The sequence below is a fragment of the Thalassophryne amazonica genome, chromosome 1 (assembly GCF_902500255.1).
Source record: "Thalassophryne amazonica chromosome 1, fThaAma1.1, whole genome shotgun sequence".
Lineage (NCBI taxonomy): Eukaryota > Metazoa > Chordata > Actinopteri > Batrachoidiformes > Batrachoididae > Thalassophryne > Thalassophryne amazonica.
The window spans coordinates 73,686,788-73,710,865 of NC_047103.1; the positions used below are offsets into that span (position 1 = coordinate 73,686,788).

At 46.6% G+C, this 24,078-nt stretch overlaps 1 protein-coding gene across 1 annotated transcript in view; it reads right to left on the reverse strand.

The window, feature by feature from the left end:
* rmdn1 (regulator of microtubule dynamics 1) overlaps positions 1 to 24,078 on the reverse strand; it is a 43,399-nt gene that overhangs the window by 17,267 nt on the left and 2,054 nt on the right. The window contains exons 2-7 of the mRNA XM_034171729.1: positions 19,099 to 19,183; positions 16,963 to 17,122; positions 15,471 to 15,560; positions 15,345 to 15,400; positions 15,079 to 15,166; positions 14,877 to 14,907 (exon numbers count right to left, since the gene is read on the reverse strand). Coding sequence (XP_034027620.1) covers positions 14,877 to 14,907; positions 15,079 to 15,166; positions 15,345 to 15,400; positions 15,471 to 15,560; positions 16,963 to 17,122; positions 19,099 to 19,139 — 466 coding nt within the window. The 5' untranslated portion in view covers positions 19,140 to 19,183. The remainder of the gene's footprint in view (positions 1 to 14,876; positions 14,908 to 15,078; positions 15,167 to 15,344; positions 15,401 to 15,470; positions 15,561 to 16,962; positions 17,123 to 19,098; positions 19,184 to 24,078) is intronic.

Here is a 24,078-nt window from a genome sequence, read left to right on the forward strand (position 1 = left end):
TCTTCCTTCTTTTAACAGGGCTACCACACCCATTTATGTTCCATGACACAAATTTAACAAGCTTACCAGACATTATCCAGCTTGGTATATGTTAAAAATAAAAGAAAAAATAATTTATAAAGCCATGTATTAGAAATCAATGCCTTCCTAGACCTATTGATCAATAAACATTTGTATATTTTGTATTCCTGACTGTGAATTACCATGCATCCTTCTCTAGTAGAATATTTTCTTAAACACTGAACTCTTTAACATAAAGAAAAAAGCATAAACTCTAAACAAAAAGTGTCAGACTGTCTCTCCACAGTCAGTCCTGAGTATTGAGGTCTGCTCATAATAAACGTAAGAGAAAAACAAAAAATTACCAAAAACAAAACCAAATTCCAAATAGGTCCATGGGGTTAACACCGCTCCCGTGAAGTCCGCATGAAGATTCCCCAGCCCACACTCATCATCAGAGGGTACACTCGTACACAGTATGTTACAGAGTTTGGTTACTTGTTCACCTTTATCCATCAGCACAGTTCCTGCATCAATATTTTCGTGGTCTATGCTGATCAATAAACTTCTCCGCCGCTTCAGCCGAGTTTAAACTCACACTCTTCTCCCTCAATTTGAAGTGTAGTGTTGCGGGAAAGGCCAGGCTGTACCTGACGTTGTTGTTGTAGTTTGCGTTTTACTGGAGTAAAAGCTTTCCTCTTCTGGGCCAGCTACCTGGACATGTCGGGGAAGAGAGACAAGTGACATCCTTCCCATGTGAAGCCTCGCTTTTCTTTCACCAAGTTAACCACCTTATCTCCCACCGACTGCCTCAGGAAGCAAATCATCACCGGTTTGGGAGGTTGGTCTGGGTTCGGCACTGGTCTGAAGGTCCTGTGCACACGTTCAATCTCCATTTCTCCCAGCAAATCTACTTCCAGCCCCTCCGATGAAAGTTTACATACACAATCCAGCAAAGTCCCATTTGTGGTGAGTGTGTTATGTGTCGGACGCAGCCCGGAGAACCGACCAGCGTTTGAAGGACCCAGTATGAAATAAGCAGAGCACGGTACAAAGGATAACAGAGTTTAATAAACATAACAGTGATGTGAAAAACATAAAAGTGCGCGGTCTGGCGTGGTGGATTGCGGTGCGCTCCCAGCAGCGCTAACGGTCCGGAGCCAGAAAACTGTTCGGACCCAAGGACCCCGCCGACACCCCCCAGGTGGCCGCGACAAACCGAGTCTGTGAAAGAAGAAATCATTATGTGAGTCCACACTCAACACACAGAGAGAACGCTCAAAGGTGTACAAACAGCAAACACTTCCTGGCTTAATTGCAAATCAGCTTCCCACCCTGCAGGCATAGAACACCCTGTTCACAAAACTCCACTGCAGTGGAAGCTGATTTAAACGACTAACATACAGCTCAATATAATAAGGTGTGAGGGACACCACATTTACTGACTGTATAATGTTAGTCACAAAACCAAACGTACCTCAGGAAGTGTGCTGACGAGCGTGAGACCTCACCCCCTCCTCTTTCACAGACCATGCATCAAACCTGGACGTTCTCTGCATCCACTGATGGGAGATGGCTCTAGAGATGACGATCTCACCCGTCTGGTCACAAGGTCGAGTCTCTGGCAAATACACACTGTGTACTCCAGACTTAAATGCCACCATGTTCCAATCCGTGTAGATGCACCACAGCTGTGAGTCCTGACGAGCCGCACCTGATCAGCCTCAGGTGATCAGGGTGAGGTCCTGGTAACTCAGCTACACAGCCACTCAGTCCCAAATGCGCACCACCTGGAAGGAAAACCAAAAGACACAAACAAAAGACAAACAAAAGCCAGCCAGGCACGCCAGCCACAACAGCACCCCACCCTCACGGGAAGCCTCCCGGCGACCACACAAACCTGGCCCAGGAGAAACACCCCCCTCCAGGGACCATGGCTGGAAACCGTATCTGCATTCATTTTCCAACAGAATCTTCATCCAACAGAACGGTTGATGTCTTCTCCTCTGGCTGCATCTTTGCCTTTGTTTCTGTCTGTCAATTAGCACAGGTATGGCCAGGAGTTCTTAAACCTGTGCGGTCAGCCTTTGTCCAACCATGTTCACAGTCTGATTAGTCATAAAACAAAAAAGACAAACACAAACAACCAAACCACCCCCCCCCCTCCCCAGAGGACCGTTCCATCAAACCCCGGGAAGAGGAGAAAAGAAAAACAACCCAAACTTAAGCTTGCAAATAAAAATGCTAACACCCCCCCCCCCAGAGGACCGTTCCATCAAACCCCGGGAAGGGGAGAAAAGAAAAACAACCTAAACTTAAGCTTGCAAATAACAATGCTAACACCCCCCCCCCCTCCCCAGAGGACCGTTCCATCAAACCCCGGGGAAGGGGAGAAAAGAAAAACAACCCAAACTTAAGCTTGCAAATAAAAATGCTAACACCCCCCGACGACATGTAGGGACCAACACCCCCCAGAGGGCATCCCGCCAGCTCCAGGAGTAATAACTACAGCCGAGGTCCCTCTGGGCTCCAAAGTCACCCACGGGGGCTCCCAGCGCCTCCCAGAGGACCGTTCCATCAACCCCAGGAGACACCCCCCCTCATGACCAATGGACCCAGCCTCGGCCGTCTATGGCTAGATGGACCCACAGCCCTTTCCTCCCCAGAGGACACCACAGTCACACCCTGAGGGCGGAAACTGGGGGGAAAAACAAAAGGAAAGAAAAAAAAACATACAAACAAAACAACCCCAACCCCACCCCCTTGGCGCAGTGGAAACTGGAAGCACGTCCAGCGTCACCAACCGTGACTATACCCCAGAAGCCAACCGGGAGGAGTGGAACAGCGGTTATGGCAGACAGCACAAAATGGCGCCACTCCTCCGACTCCCAAACCAGCCACCAGCTGCGGGTATATTCCACTGCCCCAAACCTCAGCCACGCCGATGGCAGACGGCTCAAAGGCACGCTGAAGCCGGAGGTGGAACAGGGAATCAACAAAAAAAAAAAACAACAACACCCCGAACCCCCCCCCCCCCTCCCAGGTGCAGAGGTTACCTGGGAAATGCCCAGCATAACCAAACTGCACCACTCCAGCAACGCCGACACGTACGGCTCACCCGGCTGGAGTCAGAGGAGAAGAGAGGGCATAACAAAAAAGAAAAAAAGAAAAAAGGAAAACAACCCAATTACCCCCCCATCACCCCCCAGGGGACCGTCCCATCAAACCCTGGGAGGTGAAACTAAAAGAAATAAAAAGAAAGACTAACAAACAGTTATTTGGGTCCTTTTCATGCTCCAAACAGAACTGCAGGGTCACGATCCCAGACACTAATAGTGTAAAAAATACCACACAAAAACCAACTCAAAAAACACCCACACAAAATGAACTAACACAAAACAAATAAGTGATGTATACCGTTAAGCTCAAACAAATGGAACACACCTGTTCCAACTTAAGACCTTAACGGTAATGTGACTCAGTCACCAACAGAGGGAGCCAGAGTGCTAAAAATGAAAAACCCCCTTTGGTGACAGAAAATAATTCATGCTGCTTTTCCTGTGAGCAGCTGTGTGTAACACACAACCAAAAATGTGCTCAACTAAATAACGCCGGAGCTAAACAACAGACGCAGTAGCTATCTTTACCCGGGGAAACGGGGCTACAACTGTAACACAGGAAGCTCAGCGACCCGTGCCACAGAGCTCCGCCGTGCGCGTTCACCCATTACAGACACACTCTTGTAGCTCCCGTTTAAACCTCGAAGCCGTTGCCAGTCACACTCCACCACGACCCACGGATAAGGCACAAACACAGGAAACACGGCTGCAAGAGAGCACGAATCAGTATTCAGTAATGGGTTCTCAAACACGCACCATCCGGGCGGAGAGCACCCGCAACTGATCCGGATAACTTCTGAACATCTGCTGCCGCCTTCCCGGCGCGTTACCGTCTCTGCTACCGCTGGGTCCGTGATGTTTGGCCAGAGACTACTGTTATGTGTCGGACGCAGCCCGGAGAACCGACCAGCGTTTGAAGGACCCAGTATGAAATAAGCAGAGCACGGTACAAAGGATAACAGAGTTTAATAAACATAACAGTGATGTGAAAAATATAAAAGTGCGCGGTCTGGCGTGGTGGATTGCGGTGCGCTCCCAGCAGCGCTAACGGTCCGGAGCCAGAACCAGTTCGGACCCAAGGACCCCGCCGACACCCCCCAGGTGGCCGCGACAAACCGAGTCTGTGAAAGAAGAAATCATTATGTGAGTCCACACTCAACACACAGAGAGAACGCTCAAAGGTGTACAAACAGCAAACACTTCCTGGCTTAATTGCAAATCAGCTTCCCACCCTGCAGGCATAGAACACCCTGTTCACAAAACTCCACTGCAGTGGAAGCTGATTTAAACGACTAACATACAGCTCAATATAATAAGGTGTGAGGGACACCACATTTACTGACTCTATAAATGTTAGTCACAAAACCAAACGTACCTCAGGAAGTGTGCTGACGAGCGTGAGACCTCACCCCCTCCTCTTTCACAGACCATGCATCAAACCTGGACGTTCTCTGCATCCACTGATGGGAGATGGCTCTAGAGACGACGATCTCACCCGTCTGGTCACAAGGTCGAGTCTCTGGCAAATACACACTGTGTACTCCAGACTTAAATGCCACCATGTTCCAATCCATGTAGATGCACCACAGCTGTGAGTCCTGACGAGCTGCACCTGATCAGCCTCAGGTGATCAGGGTGAGGTCCTGGTAACTCAGCTACACAGCCACTCAGTCCCAAATGTGCACCACCTGGAAGGAAAACCAAAAGACAGAAACAAAAGACAAACAAAAGCCAGCCAGGCATGCCAGCCACAACAGAGTGTCTCTATCAAACCTAGTAGCCGCACGTTATTATGTCTACTCTGATTCTCCAGAATTTGCACACGATTGCAAAGAGCTTCGATATCCTGTTCCTTCATGGCTTTTTCATTGTGCCATAACTCCGAGGCTTCCTCAATGTGTATAATGTGTTCCTCGGCTTCATCCACCTGTCCTTGCATGGTCATCACAGCAGCTGTTAGTTCCGCCGTTGTTAATTTGATGGTGGAATCATCTGTAGCAACCTTTTGCAAAGTTTCATTTATGTGGGAGATCTCGTCAAACAGTCTGTCCAGTTTATCTGGCAAGGCAGCAGTTTTTGGTCGATTTGAGGCCTCTTTGTCCTTATGGGGTGGGCTATTGCAAATAACATTGCAGGCAGAGCTTCTCAGTGCTGACATTCTTCTTGAATATTCTTTTTCCACAAATTTCGTTTATTAGACCGTTTATACAAACTTTGGTGAGCGCTGAATTTAATCCAAACATGTGTTTACATCAGAAATAAATAAAAGAAACTTGCGTGGGCTTAGCGCCTCTCTACTGTGCGTCCATCTTGGTCACCGCACCCACATGACTCCAATATTTATTGTTAAAAAAACCGGAGTGACACTTATGAATACAGAGATAAAGCTGGGGAGGCTTTGGCAAGGCAATTGAAATGTGCAAGAGCCAAGCAAACTATTAATGGGGTTATGTCCCAGGATGGAGGGACTGTTACGGACCAGAAGGGGATAAATGATGCTTTCCAGCACTGCTATTATAATTTGTATAGCTCTGAAAATGCCAATGACCCTAATCTTCTCTCTGATTTCTTTAGAGACCTAAAGATTCCAATATTCTCTCCAGACGAGAGCTACGCCTTGAATGCACCCTTACAACAGCAGAAGATCATGGCAGCAATAAAATCATTACAACCTCCCCGCTCACCAGGTCCTGTTGGTCTGCCCAGTGAGTTTTGTGCCACATTTGCTCAAAAATTTATCCCTGTTTTAACTACATTATATACAGGCTCTATAGTTTAAATAGTTTAAATTAAGCCTGTATAATACTACTCCCAAAAAAGGACCAAAAAATCCTAAAGTGTGGGTCATATAGGCCAATCTTGCTTTTAAATTTGGACTATAAAATGTTAGCAAAGGTTTTGGCTAACTGACTGGAAAGAACATTATTTCCTCTGATCAGACTGGTTTTGTGAAAAGCAGATGTGCCTTTTTTAGTATTCGCCATCTTTTTAATATAATGTACACCCCCAGCAAAGCAGACTCCTTCTTTCCACGGACACAGAAAAGGCATTCGATAGAATAGAGTGGGACTACTTGTTTGAGGCTCTGCATAGCTTTAGGGTTGGAGGTTCCTTTCTATCTTGAGTGAAACTATTTTATGCCTGTCCCTTAGCAATAGTGCTCACCAGTAGTAATTATTCAAAGCCATTCCATCTACATCGTGGAACCCGATAGGGTTGTCTCTTAGCCCCCTCCTTTTTTATTATATATTGAGCCGTTGGTGATAGCTATAAGAGGTAACCACTCTATACATGGCATTGAACATAAACTATCTCTCTACGCCGATGATCTCCTGTTGTTTGTATCAAGGGCAGAGGTAGCCATTCCCTCCATTCTGGAACGTCTTAATACATTTGGGCTTGTGTCAGGCTATAAACTGAAGTTCTTTAAATTTGTCTGACTTTGTATTCGCAAAGATTACTGTTCCTTTTAAGATTGGTGTACACAGTTTTGTCTATCTTGGCATAACTGTGACAAAAAACTTTAGTGATCTCTTTAAAGAAAATTTTACTAAATTACAGCTCAACATACATCAAGATCTATCAAAATGGTCGCCGCTTCCCCTCTCATTAGTTGGGAGAGTGAATGTGGTAAAGACGTTCGTACTACCTAGATATTTCTATTTTTTTCAAAGCCTTCCTGTTGTACATTCCAAATGCCTATTTTAATAAACTGGACTCTGTGATTATGTCATTTCTTTGGATCAATAGGAAGCCATGCTTACGTAAAGATCATCTGCAGAAATCAAAACAAGATGGAGGTCTAGCGCTACCGAATTTCCGTTACTATTACTGGACATCCAGTTTATGCTGTCTGTCTTATTGGATGCACTATCAGCATGATGACAGTGGACCTGTGTGAGTGAAAATGGAGAAACTTTCTTTTGGCTCTTTCTCGTTGACATATGTTGCTGGAGCATCAATCCAGTCATCAAAAAGCTTGACATCTGATAATCCTATTAAAATTTGCTTTCAATTTTGAAAACATTTTGATCTTTTGAGGATGAGTCTGGGTTTCCCAATAGCATCTAATTATTTTTTTCTCCTTCACTACATGATGCCACATTTAATGGCTGGCAGAGGTGAGGGCTGAAATTTTTAAATGACTTGTTCAATGAAAACACATTTGCCTCTTTTGAACAGTGGACTAATAAATATAATCTACCCGCCTCTCATTTTTTCAGGTATTTACAGATATGACACTTTCTTTCAGGCTCCATCCCAGGGTTCCCAAATAAACCCATTAATAATGTAATGGATGATATTATGCGTTTTAACCCGGTTAAGAAAAAGGCTATATCTGAAATGCTTGTTTTGATTTCACATTTGGGTTCCGCTTCCATCCATCCATCCATCCATTTTTTTCCGCTTTATCCGGAGTCGGGTTGTGGGGGCAGAAGCTCACACACACCTCCCCCAGCTCCTCCGGGGGAACCCCGAGGCATTCCCAAGCCAGCCGAGAGACGTAGTCCCTCCAGCGTGTCCTGGATTTTCCCCAGGGCCTCTTCCCAATGGGACGTGCCCGGAACACCTCTCCAGCAAGGCATACAGGGGGCATCCGGAAAAGATGCCCGAGCCACCTCAGCTGGCTCCTTTCGACATGGAGGAGCAGCGGTTCAACTCCGAGCTCCTCCTGAGTGACCAAGTTCCTCACTCTAAGGGAGCGCCCAGCCACCCTGCGGAGGAAACTCATCTCGACCGCTTGTACTCGCAATCTCGTTCTTTCGGTCATGAGCCAAATCTCATGACCATAGGTGAGGGTCGGAATGTAGATCGATCGGTAAATCGAGAGCTTTGCTCCCCTACTCAGCTCTCTCTTCACTACGATGGTCCGATACAGCAACCGCATCACTGCAGATGCTGCACCAATCCGTCTGTCAATCTCACGCTCCATCTGTCCCTCGCTCGTGAACAAGACCCCGAGATACTTAAACTCCTCCACTTGAGGCAAGGATGCTCCACCTACCTGAAGAGGGTAAGGCACCTTTTTCCAGTCGAGAACCATGGCCTCGGATTTGGAGGTGCTGGTTTTCATTGTGGACGCTTCACACTCGGCTGCAAACTGCCCCAGTGCATACTGAAGGTCCTGATTTGACGAAGCCAACAGAACCACATTGTCCGCAAACAGCAGAGATGAGATTCTGTGGTTCCCAAACCAGACCCCCTCTACACCCTGGCTGCGACTAGAAATTCTGTCCATAAAGATAATGAACAGAACCGGTGACAAAGGGCAGCCCTGACGGAGGCCAACGTGCACTGGATGGAGTGTGTAGAGCTGGTCCAGTGTGCCGTGACCAGGACGAAAACCACACTGCTCCTCCTGAATCTGAGGTTCGACTCTGGAATAGACCTTACCGGGGAGGCTGAGGAGTGTGATCCCCCTGTAGTTGGAACACACCCTCCAGTCCCCCTAAATAAACAGAGGGACCACCATCCCGGTCTGCCAATCCAGAGGCATTGTCCCTGACCGCCACGTGATGTTGCAGAGGCGTGTCAACCAAGACAGTCCCACAACATCCAGAGACTTAAGGTACTTAGGAGGGATTTCATCCACCCCAGGAGCCTTGCCACTGAGGAGCTTTCTAACCACCTCAGTGACTTCGGCCTTGGTGATGGATGAGTCCGCCTCTGAGGCCCCAGTCTCTGCTTCCTCTTTGGAAGACGTGACGATGGGATTGAGGAGATCCTCGAAGTATTACTTCCACCGCCCAACAACATCCCCAGTCAGGGTCAACAGCTCCCCACCCGCACCGTAGACAGTGCCAGTGGAGAGCTGCTTCCTTCTCCATGGTCTCCCCGAACTCCTCCCAGACCCGGGTTTTTGCCTCTGCGGCCGGACGGGCTGCAGCATGCTTGGCCTGCCGGTACCTGTCAGCTGCCTCTGGGGTCCCACTTACCAACAAAGACAAGCAGGACTCCTTCTTAAGCTTGACGGCATCCCTTACTTCCGGCGTCCACCACCGGGTTCGGGGACTGCCGCCATGACAGGCACCAGAGACCTTGTGACCACAGCTATGAGCGGCCAATGGAGGTGGAGAACATGGTCCACTTGGACTCCACGTCTCCAACCTCCCCCGGGATCTGGGAGAAGCTCTCCTGGAGGTGGGTTCTGCGAGTCGTTCCCAGCAGACTCTCCCAATACAGTGGGCCTGCCAGGTCTGGCCGGCTTCCTCCCCTCCCAGCGGATCCAACTCACCACCAGGTGGTGATTGTTCGACAGCTGACTACAAAGTCGATCATCGACCTCCGGCTCAGGGTGTCCTGGTGCCACGTGCACTTATGGACAACTTTGTGCTTGAACATGGTTTTCACGATGGACAAACTGTGACTTGCACAGAAGTCCAACAACTGAACACCACTCGGGTTCAGATCGGGGAGGCCGTGCTTCACAATCACCCCCCCTCCAGGTCTCACTGTCGCCAATGCGCACGTGGGCGTTGAAATCCCCCAGGAGAACAATGGAGTCCCCAGTCCGCGCACTATCTAGTACCCCTACCAGGGACTCCAAGAAGGTCGGGTACTCTGCACTGCCGCTCGGCCCATAGGCCGAGACAACAGTGAGAGACCTGTCCCCGACCCAAAGGCGTAGGGACGCGACCCTCTCGTTCACCGGAGTGAACTCCAACACATGGCGACTGAGCTAGGGAGCAATAAACAATGCTACCCCAGCTCTCGCCTCTCCCCGTGGGCAATGCCAGAAAAGTGGAGCGTCCAGCCCCTCTCCAGGAGGTGGGTACCAGAGCCCAAGCTGTGCGTAGAGGTGAGCCTGACTATCTCTAGTCGGTATCTCTCAACCTCCTGCACAAGCTCAGGCTCCTTCCCCGCCCCCCCAGCGAGGTGATATTCCACATCCCAACAGCCAGGGTCTGTGAGCGCGGACCGGGCTGCCGGGCCACCCGCCCTTGACTGCCACCCATTCATCTCTGCACCTGACCCCCAAGGCGCCCTCTGCAGGTGGTGAACCCACAGGAGGGCGGACCCACGTCGCTCTTTCGGGCTGAGCCCAGCTGGGCCCCGTGGGCTAAGGCCCGACCACCAGGCGAGCCCGTACTGGTCATGGGAGCTTCTGGGTTCCTCTTCTTTGACAGTTATTAAGCAATCCTGGTAAAAGGATTTTCAAATTTAGATTTCGGAATCAGACTGAGATAAAGTTCTAAGGAATATCCATTCATCTTCTGTGTGTGCAAGACATTGCCTTATACAGTTTAAAATAGTGCAAAGAATACACCTTAGTAAATCGAAACTGGCAAAGATGTACCCTCAAATGGACCCAACTTGTGAAAGAGGTAAAGCGGCAGAGGCCACTTTGATCCACACACCAGACATCTCATCCTCACATCTCACCCGCTCTTACCACAGACACAGACCCAATTAACTCACCTTCACAGCACCTTGACTCTGTTTTTTTGTCTCCCACAGCCGGCGAGCCACATTCCCCCACTGCCATCGGTAACCAGGCTGGCACCCCAGCCACCAGTTGCTCTGCCTTTTCCGCCCACATTTAAGGTCTCTTCTGGTTTGGGTAGCTCTCCCAAAAAAAGAAAAAAACACCAGCCCAAATCCGGCAAGAAGAACCATCAGCCGACTTCTGTTGGGGCTGCTGCTCTTGAGCTAAGACCACCATCATGGTCTGAATTGGGAGCAATTAGTGAGCTATCTGTTGCCTTTTGTTCCAGTTCAGGGGTAGTCGCAAGGTGATGCACCTCCTCTGCTGTGTTTTGCAGGTCCGGGAATGGGTCTGACTTTTACAGCCAAACAGAGAGGTCCCGATGGAGCAGGCCATTGCCACTATGGAGGCCTGCATGGTTTGTGAAGGGCCGGCTGTCCCTCAGTCCTACCACCTCAGTGGTGCTGGGGAGTCAGCAGACGTGGGATCATCAGATCCAGCACCTGAGAGGGGCAAGAGCCCAGAGGTACCAAGCAGCTTCGTGCTCAGGGGTGTCTGTGCTCTGATGGAGCCATCTGCCCCTGGTTCAGATGACATGGATGTCTCTGAGGAGCCATTCGGTTCAACGCAGTTGGCTGTGGGTGCACCTGTGGGCCTGGTGACTGCTCTCCTGATGCTGTGGGCCTCTGTTGTCCGGTTGGTCACACACCTGGGTCTTTGGCATCTCAGTGCGCTGTCCGGCAATCCGCCTGCGGCCGAGGTGCCTCTCTGCGCCATCTGGCAATCCGACCGCGGCCAAGGTGGTTCGCAGTGCGCCATCCGGCAATTTGCCCGTGGCTGAGGTGGCTCTCTGCGCCATCTGGCAATCCGCCTGCGGCTGAGGTGGTTCGCAGTGCGCCGTCCGGCAATCCGCCCGTGGCTGAAGGTGGTTCTCAGTGTGCCATCCGGCAATCCGCCTGTGGCTGAGGTGGTTCTCAGTGCGCCATCCGGCAGTCCGCTCGCGGCTGAGGTGGTTCTCAGTGCACCATCCGGCAATCCGCCTGCGGCCGAGGTGGCTCTCTGCGCCATCTGGCAATCCGACCGCGGCCGAGGTGGTTCGCAGTGCACCATCCGGCAATCCTTGCGCGGCCGAGGTGGCTCTCTGCGCCTTCTGGCAATCCGCCCGCGGCCGAGGTGGTTCTCTGCACAGTCTGGCCATCCGGCCGCGGCTGAGGTGGTTCGCAGTGCGCTGTCCAGCAATCCACCCGCAGCTGAAGGTGGTTCTCAGTGCGCCATCCGGCAATCCACCCGTGGCTGAAAGTGGTTCTCAGTGCGCCATCCAACAATCCAACCGTGGCCGAGGTTGTTCTCTCTGTGCCGTCCGGCAATCCACCTGTGGCCGATGTGGTTCTCAGTTCGGCGTCCGGCAGTCTGCTCGTGGCTGAGGTGGTTCTCAGTGCACCGTCCGGCAATCCGCCCATGGCGGTTCCCAGGGTGCCATCTGAGAAGCTGCCCAAGGTGAGGGCAGAATTCTGTAGGCCTGCCTGCGACGCTCCTGGTGTCCTGGTGAACGTTTGCCAGCCTGGTCACCCTCCTGATGCTGCAGTGGACTCCTGCTGACCATGTGGCCGCCCACCTGACCCTGCTAGGGACATTTGCCGGCCCTATAGTCCCCCTTTGACCGTTGCTTTGAATCTTGCCCGTCTGCATGGTAAAAGGCAAATGGACTGCACTTATATAGTGCTTTTCCATCTGCATTATATGCTCAAAGCGCTTTACAAATAATGTCTCACATTTATCCCGATTTGGGGGGGGGGGGGGATGCTGCCATACAAGGTGCTCACTACACACCGGGAGCGATAGGGGATTAAAGACCTTGCCCAAGGGCCCTTGATGATTTTCCAGTCAGGCTGGGATTTGAACTGAGGATCTTCTGGTCTCAAGCCCAATGCCTTAACCACTATGCCATCACCTCCCATGGTCTGGCCCCAGCTCCTGCCTTCACCTCCGGTTGGTCATGGAACATTAACTTAGTTTCCTGCAGGCCCTTGGGCTGTTTTTTGAGTTCTGTACCATCCTTTGCATGTGCTGTTGGTGTTCGGGGATTGTTTGGTGGTGGTCCCTGCCTCCCGGCCCCCTCCTCCCTCCCGGGTTTGTGTCGTTTGGGGGGTCTTGGGGTTTTTTCTGCTGTTTCCTGTTTTGCTTTTGGTGTCTGTTTTTTGTTCCCCCTGTGGTTTTTGGTTCCGTTTTGTTGTGTGTGTGTGTGTGGGGGGGGTGGCGGCGTCTTTGTGGGCCGTCAGGGCCATCCCTTGGGGTGGGGGTACTGTTGGAAATTGCTCCCCGTCTGTGCACCATTAAAGACTGCTGTGGATTTGATGTATTGGGGTTTTTCTGTATAAGTTACTTGTTCATGATTGTTTCTTGTTGGTAGTCTGGGCCCCCATTGTCCTACTCTTTATCCTCACCTGTTCAGTCTGGTTCCACATTGCTTTAATCCTGAGTATTGGTCATTATCAGTCCTTAAAGTTTTTGTTCTTTTTCACATCATTTTGTGTTAAGTCCTCTACCCTCGCACTTTATTTGCTCCTGAGTTCTTTCTTTGTTTGGGAGTTTATGATTTCACATCATTTATGTTATTATGTTAGTTTCTCTACCTTTGCACTTTATTAACACCTGAGTTCTATTTTGTGTTTTGGGGTTTATGAGTTTTCCTTCATTTATTGATGGTTGTTTATTTTATTTATATGGCCACTCACCTTTTGAAATCAGTTGCGCTGTCCTGCACCAACTACTATTCTGTTTAGGGTTCAGTCACCTCGTGTTTTGTTCATTTCTGTGTGTATCTGCTGCTCATGCTGATTCCCCTCACCTGTAATCATTTAGGTCATCTGGTATTTAAGTTGTCACCTGTTAGTCTTTGGTTGTGGGTTTCATTCGTCATTGTTTGTTCTCCATGCGCTCAGTGGGTATTATATTTCTCTCCGTGCTTTATCAGTCGTCACCTGCTCCCTTATTGTTTTGTGGTCGCATGCTCAGCTGTTCTCCCGTAGTTGCCGCTGCCTCTTTGGATTAACCTTTGTATTTTGTTTTTGCATTTTGTGAATTGTTTGCTCTTGGCTCTGCCAATAAATCACTCTGGGGTTTTGATCGCACACTTCTCGTGGTTTCTGTCTGCTACTCTGGGTTCATTATTAGAACAAAACCGTAACAAAGGAGGTCTTCCAAGCACGTCCAACCGGAGGGAGGCTCCCAGGAAAGACCCAAGATACACTGGAGAAATTATATTCCCCAGATGGCTTGGGAATGCCTTGGGATCCCTCGGGAAGCGTTACAGGACTTGGCCAAGGGTAGGGAACTATGGGTTGAGCTGCTGCCACCACAACCCAGACCCAAATAAGCAGTTGAAAATAAATGAATGAAATAATGTGATTATTTATTTATACAACCCCAATTCCAATGAAGTTGGGACATTGTGCAAAATGTCAATAAAAGCAGAATACAATGATTTGCAAATCCTCTTCAAACTATATTCAATTGAATACACCACAAAGACCAGATGTTTAATGTTCAAACTGATAAAAAAAATATTGATTTTGTGCAAATATTTGCTCTCTGTCCTCAGGAAAAGGAATTGGGTTGTATATTGAATGTATCACGCATCGTTTTGGTGATAGAATATTACCTTAATTTGCACCCATGGTGCTTGTGAATGCCACCACTATTCACAAAGCTTCATACACTGGGGTTACGCTGGTCTTATGTCCTGGAAAGACTCCAGTTTGATACCAGAGTGGCCACTTTTACCACCTGATCGGTGTATAATTTACAGGTCATAAATATATACTTGTAGGTTGAATTAATGAAATCAATAACTTTACAAATAATACGTGTCGCATTCAGAAGCAGTGGTTCTAGTCTCATTATTTAACTTTTAGCATGAAACTCAAAGCAACATCGATATGAGTAGAGGACTTCAGCAGCTGCAGTGACATAACAGAATGGAGAACAGCAACACACTGTAACGGCTTTCATGCTTGTGATCTTCTGAGACCTATGTGCATATTTGCAGCAAGTGAAATTATTTTGTGATGTATTTTTTGGTACTAAAAGTGTTAGCATTTGTAGCAGCTATCGACAGGTTCAATATTTTAGATCCTGTTAATCCACGATTACTGAGGAAATGAGCAGGTCGTAACTTTTAATGGCCGCACAAAAGTAAAAGTTATATCAACCACCATTCAGCCCTCAAACATATGATTAATAAATGCACACACTTTACATAGATAGGATATGAATGCAGCATTACCCGCCAGTGCATTTGCATCACAAAGTGAATAAAAAGCTGTTTTTACCTTCTTCAGCTTTGAGAAAGAACTGCATCGCCTGAAAGAGGTAAAAGATCAGGAATTTTTTTACTTATTTTAAGATGCATGTCAAATAAACAAACAAAAACACAACTAAAATGTGGTTCATCATCATTTGAACAATAGCTGTGACTGTTTAAGTGCACTGCAACACAAAAAACGATAGAACCTGACCAACAGTGCTCCTCACCTCCTCATAAGTGGACTGTGGTGGTGATGTGAAGATTAAAGCTGCGACCTTCTGTTGGTACCATGGCAGCTCAGCAAAAGTAAAGCACCTACGAAAGAGAAGACCTGCTGTGTATTGGACTGCAAGTATTACTGTGTCAGACTGTCATGAGGTTTTCCAGAAAGCACACGTTAGTTTTAAAGTAGACCCAGATTATGATGGTCCAGAACTACCAGGGTTGAAAAAGGTTGGTGCTGTGGTAAATATTAATTAATGTGAAGACTTACCAATATCCCAAGATGTATAAGGAAATGGCATCTTTGGGATTCAGCTCAAGAGCTTTCTAGGCAAAAGAAACATTTCTTTCAGCTTCTGAAAGCTTGATAGCACCCTGATGGTAAATACTCTTTTACCTCTACATGTTCTCGGATGATGTATGAATTTCCAATTTTCACTTTGATTCCACTGTAGTCGCCGATATCACTGAGGCACACTGCATACCACTGTGGAAACACACAGCGCAATCACAGCAGCACTTCAGTCTTTGGCCATCTTCACTACAGTTCTACTAAAGCCAGTCATGCATGCGATATGAATGTACAGTTATGGCAGGATCATACAGAAACGTGTGGTGTTACAAAGATGTTATTATACAGTGCACACAGGTGGTGCATGCACATCTGCACCCAAGCAAAACTGGAGCAGCCAAACATATATGCACAGCAGAACGAATATATATGCAGCACTGATACACACACACACACACACACACACACACACACACACACACACACACATTTTATTCCAATGTTAGAAGAAAACATGAACAAAATCCCACTTCCCGCAACTAGGCATTTTTTTTAAGACTTTTGAAAGACTTATTTAAAACATTTGAATACCAATCGAGGCCTTATATTTAGATTGCCAATTTTTGTACTTTTTAAAACTTTTCATGGTTCTGCAAAAACCCTGGCTAGTGGTTGAAATCTTTTGCTAAGAATTGGGACCCCACTTTATGTACAACACACAAAGCAGCTGCCATTCTGCACTGTGCCAGCCACCAGCCTGACGCGCATTTGCACATCACGTATGATGTGAACATGTGTGCAGTCGATAGCTCCGATTAAATGGAAACTGGCTCTCGCTGCAAAATGCACTATAATGTTAGAATGTGATGTACCTGATGGCATTTAGATGACTGCGTTCCACACAGCTGGCATGGCTCATCTCAAGGTTGACTGGCACACTCCTGACTGATCGGCCAGCTCACGCTGGAATGCCCTTGTTTCCAGGAAGTGCAGCGTGGTCAGCACCTGTGTAGGCACAAACAACCCCTAGCTCCTCGCAGTATTACGCACTGCAATGGCCACAGTTCTGTGCGCAACTCCAGTATCAGTGGCCTTTGTAATCGAAATTGGTTTATGAGCCAATTATTGTTATTTACAAGAAAATCCTCACCTTCGCTGACATGCTAACATCAGACTGAACCATTTGCAAGGTCCTCTAACAACGTGGAAGCAGCCACTGTTAGTGCCATTTTACACATCACTTTGCACATGCTTTTATGTCCATGTTTTCACACTATTAACAGTTCCCAGAATCACCTCTACGTGTCTGCAGTGGAACAATAGCTGTAGAAACGTGCGTATGCCAGCCAGGATTTTTGTGTCACGGTCCACACATTTCCATGGTCATTTCACGTTTGATACATCTGAACGTTGGCATGGAGACGGTGGTATGCCATGTTTTTTGTGTAAGCAAGCTTTGTACATGAGGCCCCAGATCTGGGATATATAAACAGATCATCAACTGAGAGGGGAGAATTTTTTTTTAAGATGCATGCAGGGTTTGGGGGGGCATGTACAGCAGATGAGTAACTGGGTTCCTAACACGTGGATGTCTTACTTTGTGTACTGCAAAATATTTGTCATCTTTCTCCAGCGCCTTCTTTGCATAGTCGAAGGCCTCAAAGATCAACTTCTTCTTCTCATCAGGATCGGTGGTGGGCAGCAGTGACAGTTCCCGTGACACACGGGCCAACCTCCAAAGGATCTGTGCATCATCACTATAAACACACACACACACACACACACACACACACACACACACACACACACACACACACACACACACACACACACACACACACACACACACACACACACACACACCTTTGTTACAAAAGCTTCTACCAACAGTCAACCCTAAATTTTAGTTTATAATGTAGTCAAAAATAAATGTGAACAAACTAATCAGAATGTGCCCCTTAAGTTGAAATGAAATCTCTGCAGTTACCGAACAACAAAAACTGCTTTCATGTTGTGAAATTTCACAATTTCAGTCCAGCCTTTCCTACTAAAAGGAGTAACTGTTTCCGTCTTGAGCCACTAAGACAATTTTGAAAAAAATATGAATTGAAAAATTTCAGACAATTTGTGTCAAGAGTGTTCAAACTAACACTGTCCTGATCCAAATCTTATAATATTAAGTACCACTCTCTCATCCTCAACCTTTTACTCCAATTAAGGGTCACCGGGTGGGGTGGGTGGTAGCAGGAGCCTATCCCAACAGTCATAGGGCGAGGTGGGTTAAACAAGGTATGACAAAGATCGTCTCGAGGCACAAATCCGGGGAAGGGTACACAAACATTTCTGCTGCTTTGAAGGTTCCAATGAGCACAGTGACCTCCATCATCTGTAAACAGAAGTTCAGCTCCACCAGGACTCTTCCTAGAGCTGGCTGCCCGTCTAAACTGAGCGATCAGAGTAGAAGGGCCTTAGTCAGGAGGTGATCAAGAACCCGATGGTCTCTGTCAGAGCTCCAGCATTTTTCTGTGGAGAGAGGAGAACCTTCCAGAAGACAACCATCTCTGCAGCAATCCACCATTCAGGCCTGATTGGTAGAGTGGCCAAACGGAAGCCACTCCTTAGTAAAAGACACACGGCAGCCTGCCTGGAGTTTGCCAAAAGGCACCTGAAGGGCTCTCAGACCACAAGAAACAAAATTCTCTGGTTTGATGAGACAAAGATTGAAGTCTTTGGCGTGAATGCCAGGCATCATGTTTGGAGGAAACCAGACCCCTTCCCTACAGTGAAGCATGATGGTGGCAGCAACATGCTGTGGGGATGTTTTTCAGCAGCAGGAACTGGGAGACTTGTCAGGATTGACTAGTCTCCCAGTGAATGCAGCAATGAGACATCCTGGATGAAAACCTGCTCCAGAGTGCTCTTGACGTCAGTTTGGTTCATCTTTCAGCAGGACAATGACCTTAAGCACACAGCCAAGATATCAAAGGAGTGGCTTCAGGACAACTCTGTGATTGTCCTTGAGTGGCCCAGCCAGAGCCCAAACCTGAATCCGATTGAACAACTTGGGAGAGATCTGAAAATGACTGTGCACCGACACTCCCCATCAAACCTGATGGAGCTTGAGAGGTGCAAAGAGGAACGGGCAAAACCACCCAAAGATAGGTGTGCCAAGCTTGTGGTATCATATTCAAGAAGACTTGAGGCTGTGATTACTGCCAAAGGTGCATCAAACAAAGTATTGAGCAAAGGATGTGAATACTTATGTACATGAGATTTCTTAGTTTTTATTTTTAAGAAATTTGGAAAAAAAAAAAAAACTTTTTCATGTAGTCATTATGGGTGTTGTGAGTAGAATTTTGAGGGAAAAAAATGACTCCATTTTGGAATAAGGCTGTTAACATAACAAAATGTTGAAAAAGTGAAGCACTGTGAATACTTTCCAGATCCACTGAATGAATATTTTTTTGGTTTATTGTACTAGTTGCTTTACTCCTACCTGGCAGTACACTGAATATCCTTGGGTTGCAGACAAAACACTTAAAGGCATCATCTTTGTCTCTGGAAAATCACTGATCGACATTCTATACAACTTTCTTACATTTTATGTACCGAACAAAAACGAATATTGAAAAAATGTGCAAGTGATTATGAAAATAATAGCTTCAACCATATTGTTGTCCAGGCAACAGAGTAATTCATTACACATCTTAGATTGTATGAGTTCTATGCTCACCTGTTTTTGTACTGCAGCAGCAGCTGGTGGAGTTTCTCCATTTCTGCACAGCTGTATAGATAGTCTGCCTGCTCTAAAACATCCACTGTGCGAGCGTGCACGCATACACAACACACACACACACACACACACACACACACACACACACACACACACACACACACACACACACACACACACATTACTAAAGTAGACGTGTGTGTGTGTGTGTGGGGGGGGGGGGGGGGGGGGGGGGGGTAGTATCACATACAAGTTTATTACCTCCAAAAAGGGTAAGTTTTTGCAATGATTTGTAGCAATTTGTATAAGACTTTGTGGCAATATTGGCAGTATAACTTCAATTTTTGTGATAATCCAAACTGGGCAGATGGTCTTGATTCTCCTTAACATTGCAAGATACTACAGGTTATTTTTTTAGTTTACTGACAAAACTGAAAAGAAAAATAAATAAATACATTTTAAAAATCAAGGGTGGGAAATGTGAGAGAACAGTGCCTCTCTTTTGTCTTAGTCCATCAGCACCTTAAGCAGGATCCAAAATTCAAAAGATCTTCTCACTGTGAAACCAAACAGCTTGTAAGTGACAGATATGTGAATGAGTGATTGTGACATATCTTTGCAAAGGCCTTTCAGCATCTATCTTAGGGTCCTGTCTCAATTGTGAGGGAATTTGCTTGATTTCGCACAATGTTCTCTGGGTGTTGCAATTATCTTGTTGGCGTTGCACGCGATGCACCTGGATTTTGAACAGATCAAAGCTGGTGAGGCAACAAGGGTACTCCCCACACAATCCCACATGCTCCCAGAGCCATTATGGGTGTTGGGAAGACCTCTGAGTGTGGTCCTTGCAATGCATAGCATGTGAGAATCGTGAGAGCTTTGTGAGGAGGTAATAACAAATTAAACGACTTTGTGAGTGATTGGAGACAAAAATGGAGGATCTGACATTCCTGTGGGAGATACACACGAGCTTCCCTGGGAGCACGCCAAAATATCGGAGATGATCGGAGATAGACAAAAAGTAACTGTTACTGACTGCCACAATTTTTTTTCCTGATTTCTTAGTGTTTCTTAAAGCCAGAATGTTGCCATTTGAAATGACTTTACTTTTGTGTCATGTCTGTGATCTGCTTTTTTTCTACAAAATTAAACAACTGAATGAACATCCTCCGAGGCCAGTAATTCCATAATTTTTGCCAGGGTTGTATTATTGTGAACACCCCCTTTTCTACTTTTTTTTTTTTTTTTTTACTAATAACCCAATTTCATAGCCTTAAGAGTGTGCATATCATGAATGCTTGGTCTTGTTGGATTTGTGAGAATCTACTGAATCTACTGGTACCTTGTTTCCCATGTAACAATAAGAAATACACTCAAAACCTGGATTAATCTTTTTAGTCAAATAGCACTACCATTATTCTGAACACTACTCTATATTCAGTTGAATACAGCACAAAGACAAGATATTTAATGTTCAAACTGATAGACTTTGATGTTTTTATGTAAATATTTGCTCATTTTGAAATGGATGCCTGCAACACATTTTAAAAACAGTTGGGACAGTGGTCTGTTTACCACTGTGTTACATCACCTTTCCTTCTTACAACACTCAATAAGCGTTTGGGCACTGAGGACACTAATTGTTGAAGCTTTGTAGGTGGAATTCTTTCCCATTCTTGCTTGATGTACTTGCTTGATCTACAAGTGCAAGTTAAAACTCTACCACGCAAAGCGAAAGCCATACATCAACAACATCCAGAAATGCCGCCACTTTCTCTGGGCCCGAGCTCATTTTAAATGGAAAGACACAAAGTGGAGAACGTAGCCCGCTGTCAATGTCGCCACTGATCTGAGCATGCAGAGCTGTATTTCACATTCATTGCAGCTTACTTTTGGATGCTGAAACCAGGATGTGTATAACAGTAACATTACTAACAGATAAAATCAATTTCAATGCGAGATCGGACTGAAGGCGCAAGCACTCCGTCTTCTGCCAGACATCACTGCAATGACGTATGTACAGTTTTCGCCGAGGGCCAAATTTTAGCTGCAAATTTGTCATTTTTAAATGAAGATTTCTCCGCTGAATTACAAATTTGGGCTTCCAGATTTACTTTACTGCATTCATAAGGGTCTTATAAATACATATCAGCTTGTTGTGAAAGTGTCGTGACACGGACCCACAACAGGGGGCGTTAATGAACGGACAATGGATAAGCCAAAAAGTAACAATTTAATGTTGTGAATCGCACAATGAAGTACAGACAATACCAATATGGTGGAATGTCAATTATACACAAGGTGACGTGTGGGCAGGCTCGAAGATAGAAGACGTCTGGCGAGAGAAGAGCTGGATCCCACACACCTTCCACCACCAACGGATCTGAAGAACACCGGAGCCGCCAAGTCCTGCGCCCCAGGTGGCCACTGTCTTCAGCAGTCAGACCCGGTACTGCTGGCAGAGAACAGAAACAGTACTGATGAGTGTGAGTTCGCACAACCAGTAATCCCACAATCAGTGTTCAGTTAGGAGGGAGAACCTCCACCTCCGATAACACACTCAAACAGCTCCTGAGACAACCACTTATCTGGGTGGGGTGGGAGGCGAAGCCGTCGCAGTCCACACCAAACACCAACTCAGCAGACAGGGAATCCGTCCCAGGAAAACGGCTGCAAAAGAGATCAGACTAATGCTCGAATCAGGTACAGCAGAGAAATTACCTGAATGGTAGCTGATTTCTCGGCGGGGAGGTGGAGTTGCAGTCCGGCCTTTATGGTGGTGGTGATGAGTAGTGGATGAGTGACAGCTGGTACGGATGATGGGTGACAGCTGTCACTCCCGGTCGCTCCGACGCCCTCTCGTGCTTGAAGCCCGCACTTCAAGCAGGGCGCCATCTTGTGGTGGTGGGCCAGCAGTACCTCCTCTTCAGCGGCCCACACAACATCAGCTATTTCTTTCTGAGATCTGACCACATTTATTTCAATGCAGGTCTACTTTAAGGATTTTTACATTCATTTCCAAACAGTGATAAAACATTAGCAGTACTTTAAACTGGTCTATCTTTGGAACATTGTTGAAACTCACTTTAAGCCACATTAGCTCCAAATAAAGCAAATTAAATCAGTTTCAAAGATTTTAAGATTCGATTAGAACAGTTCCAAAACATAGAATAGTTTTGACCACATTAAAACCAGTTTTAATCTGGCCTGTCTTTGATGTAAGTTGTTTGTAAGTTGTAAGTCTGTGTTTGCAAACAAGAGATGTTTAAACTTGAACGTTTCTTTTTTGATGGTATTTCATTGATTGCTGAACATGAATGAGCTTCATTTAACATGTTCAAGCCAGGCGCCAGAAAAAAAATATTAAGGGGGCGATGAGTTTATCACATCGCGAAGGGCAAGGATCGTGTCCCCCCCAAAAAAGTGCGCACCGGAGGGGACGTGCCTCTGAGCGTACGTAATGAACTGGGTGCGCTCCTGGAAAGCTCATGTATTTAGGCTACACCGTTGTAAGAGACTGACTCAGTAACAGTAAAGAGTGATGACAGTATTTTTTTAATTATTATTTGAACGTATAGAACCTCGGTCAAGTGATCTCCTGCATACCACAAAACCAAACCAACAACTGATCTGAGAAATGACACGAGACAGTAGATTAACCCCACATACAGCCCTCCATCACAAGAGCAAACACAGCGCAATTGGGCATGTGCGCCACTCCATGACACAGAGCCCAACTACGCATGCAGTCACAAAGTTCTTCTGAAAAACTGGAGCAATCTAAATTCGGTTGGATGAATATGGGTGTGTGTGGAAACAATTCACCTCGTTCACAATGTGACAGAATTTAACGATGCACTGTTACGCGCAATAGCATGCAACAACATGGAACACTATTCTTGACCGTGCGTAATGGTTCCTGATAATTCTCCAGCAACACGTGCCATTAATCGTAACGTGTGGTAACAGGTTGCAGTAGTTCCTGAGGACACCTGACGCCTCTGCCCCGAATAATCACATTCGTGATCAGCGGCCAAGAAGGTGCACTTCGTGGCATTCGTGACTTGTCGTCGTTATGTGTAAACGCAGCATTAACACCCTCCCCAAGTGAGTCGTTTTGCATGATCTGCCTTTTGCTTGGTGGACTTGATGAATCCCAGGAACTCCAGCTCTGACACTGCTTGAATAAATTGAGCATGCTTTAGTTCGTCCACCTTACCATAATCGCTGGACTGAGGATCCTTGCCCTCTGCCGCACTGACAAGCGCAACCCTCAACCTATCAAATCGCTTAAACACAGACACACGCCATATCCGTTTGTTTTAAAATTAATTACTTTAGTTAATTAATTTGGTTTATTTGTTAAATACGTGATATTATTGAATAACTAATATTTTGCTATATTTTCCAGTATTTCTTTCTTTTTATTTTTATTTTTTGATAACTCTCACATCCGAGGGGGCGAGGTTGATGACGTGAGGGGGCGTCGCCCCCAAACGCCCCCTCATGGCGCCGGGTCTGAACATGTTGCTTTATTTGAATCATGTTGGTATAGAAGGAATCACGATGACGTCACGTGCCGGGCGGGGCCACACCGGTAGGCAGAAAATGCAGTGATCCATCACACACGGACAGATCAGCGTCGTGCATTAAAAACACATTACATCCAGATGGATGACAATCCCTTTAAAAAAAAATTCACTTTGCAAGCATTTAGTCTCAAGGATCAGATGTGGTTTGGCTCAGAATTGCATCCAGTACAGGCGGAAGATGGAATCACATGAGCTCACCCTGTGTTCCAATAGAAATCGATGGTTTCAACACATCACAATAAAAACAAACCTCCCCTTCTGTATTTTTTTCTTTTTTCCTATGGTTTTCTCTGTGCAGCTCCACATTTAGGCGATAAGCTGTGACTTGTGAGGGGTTATTATGAGTTATTATTATTAGGGGTTATTATTATAAGTTATTATGAGGTGT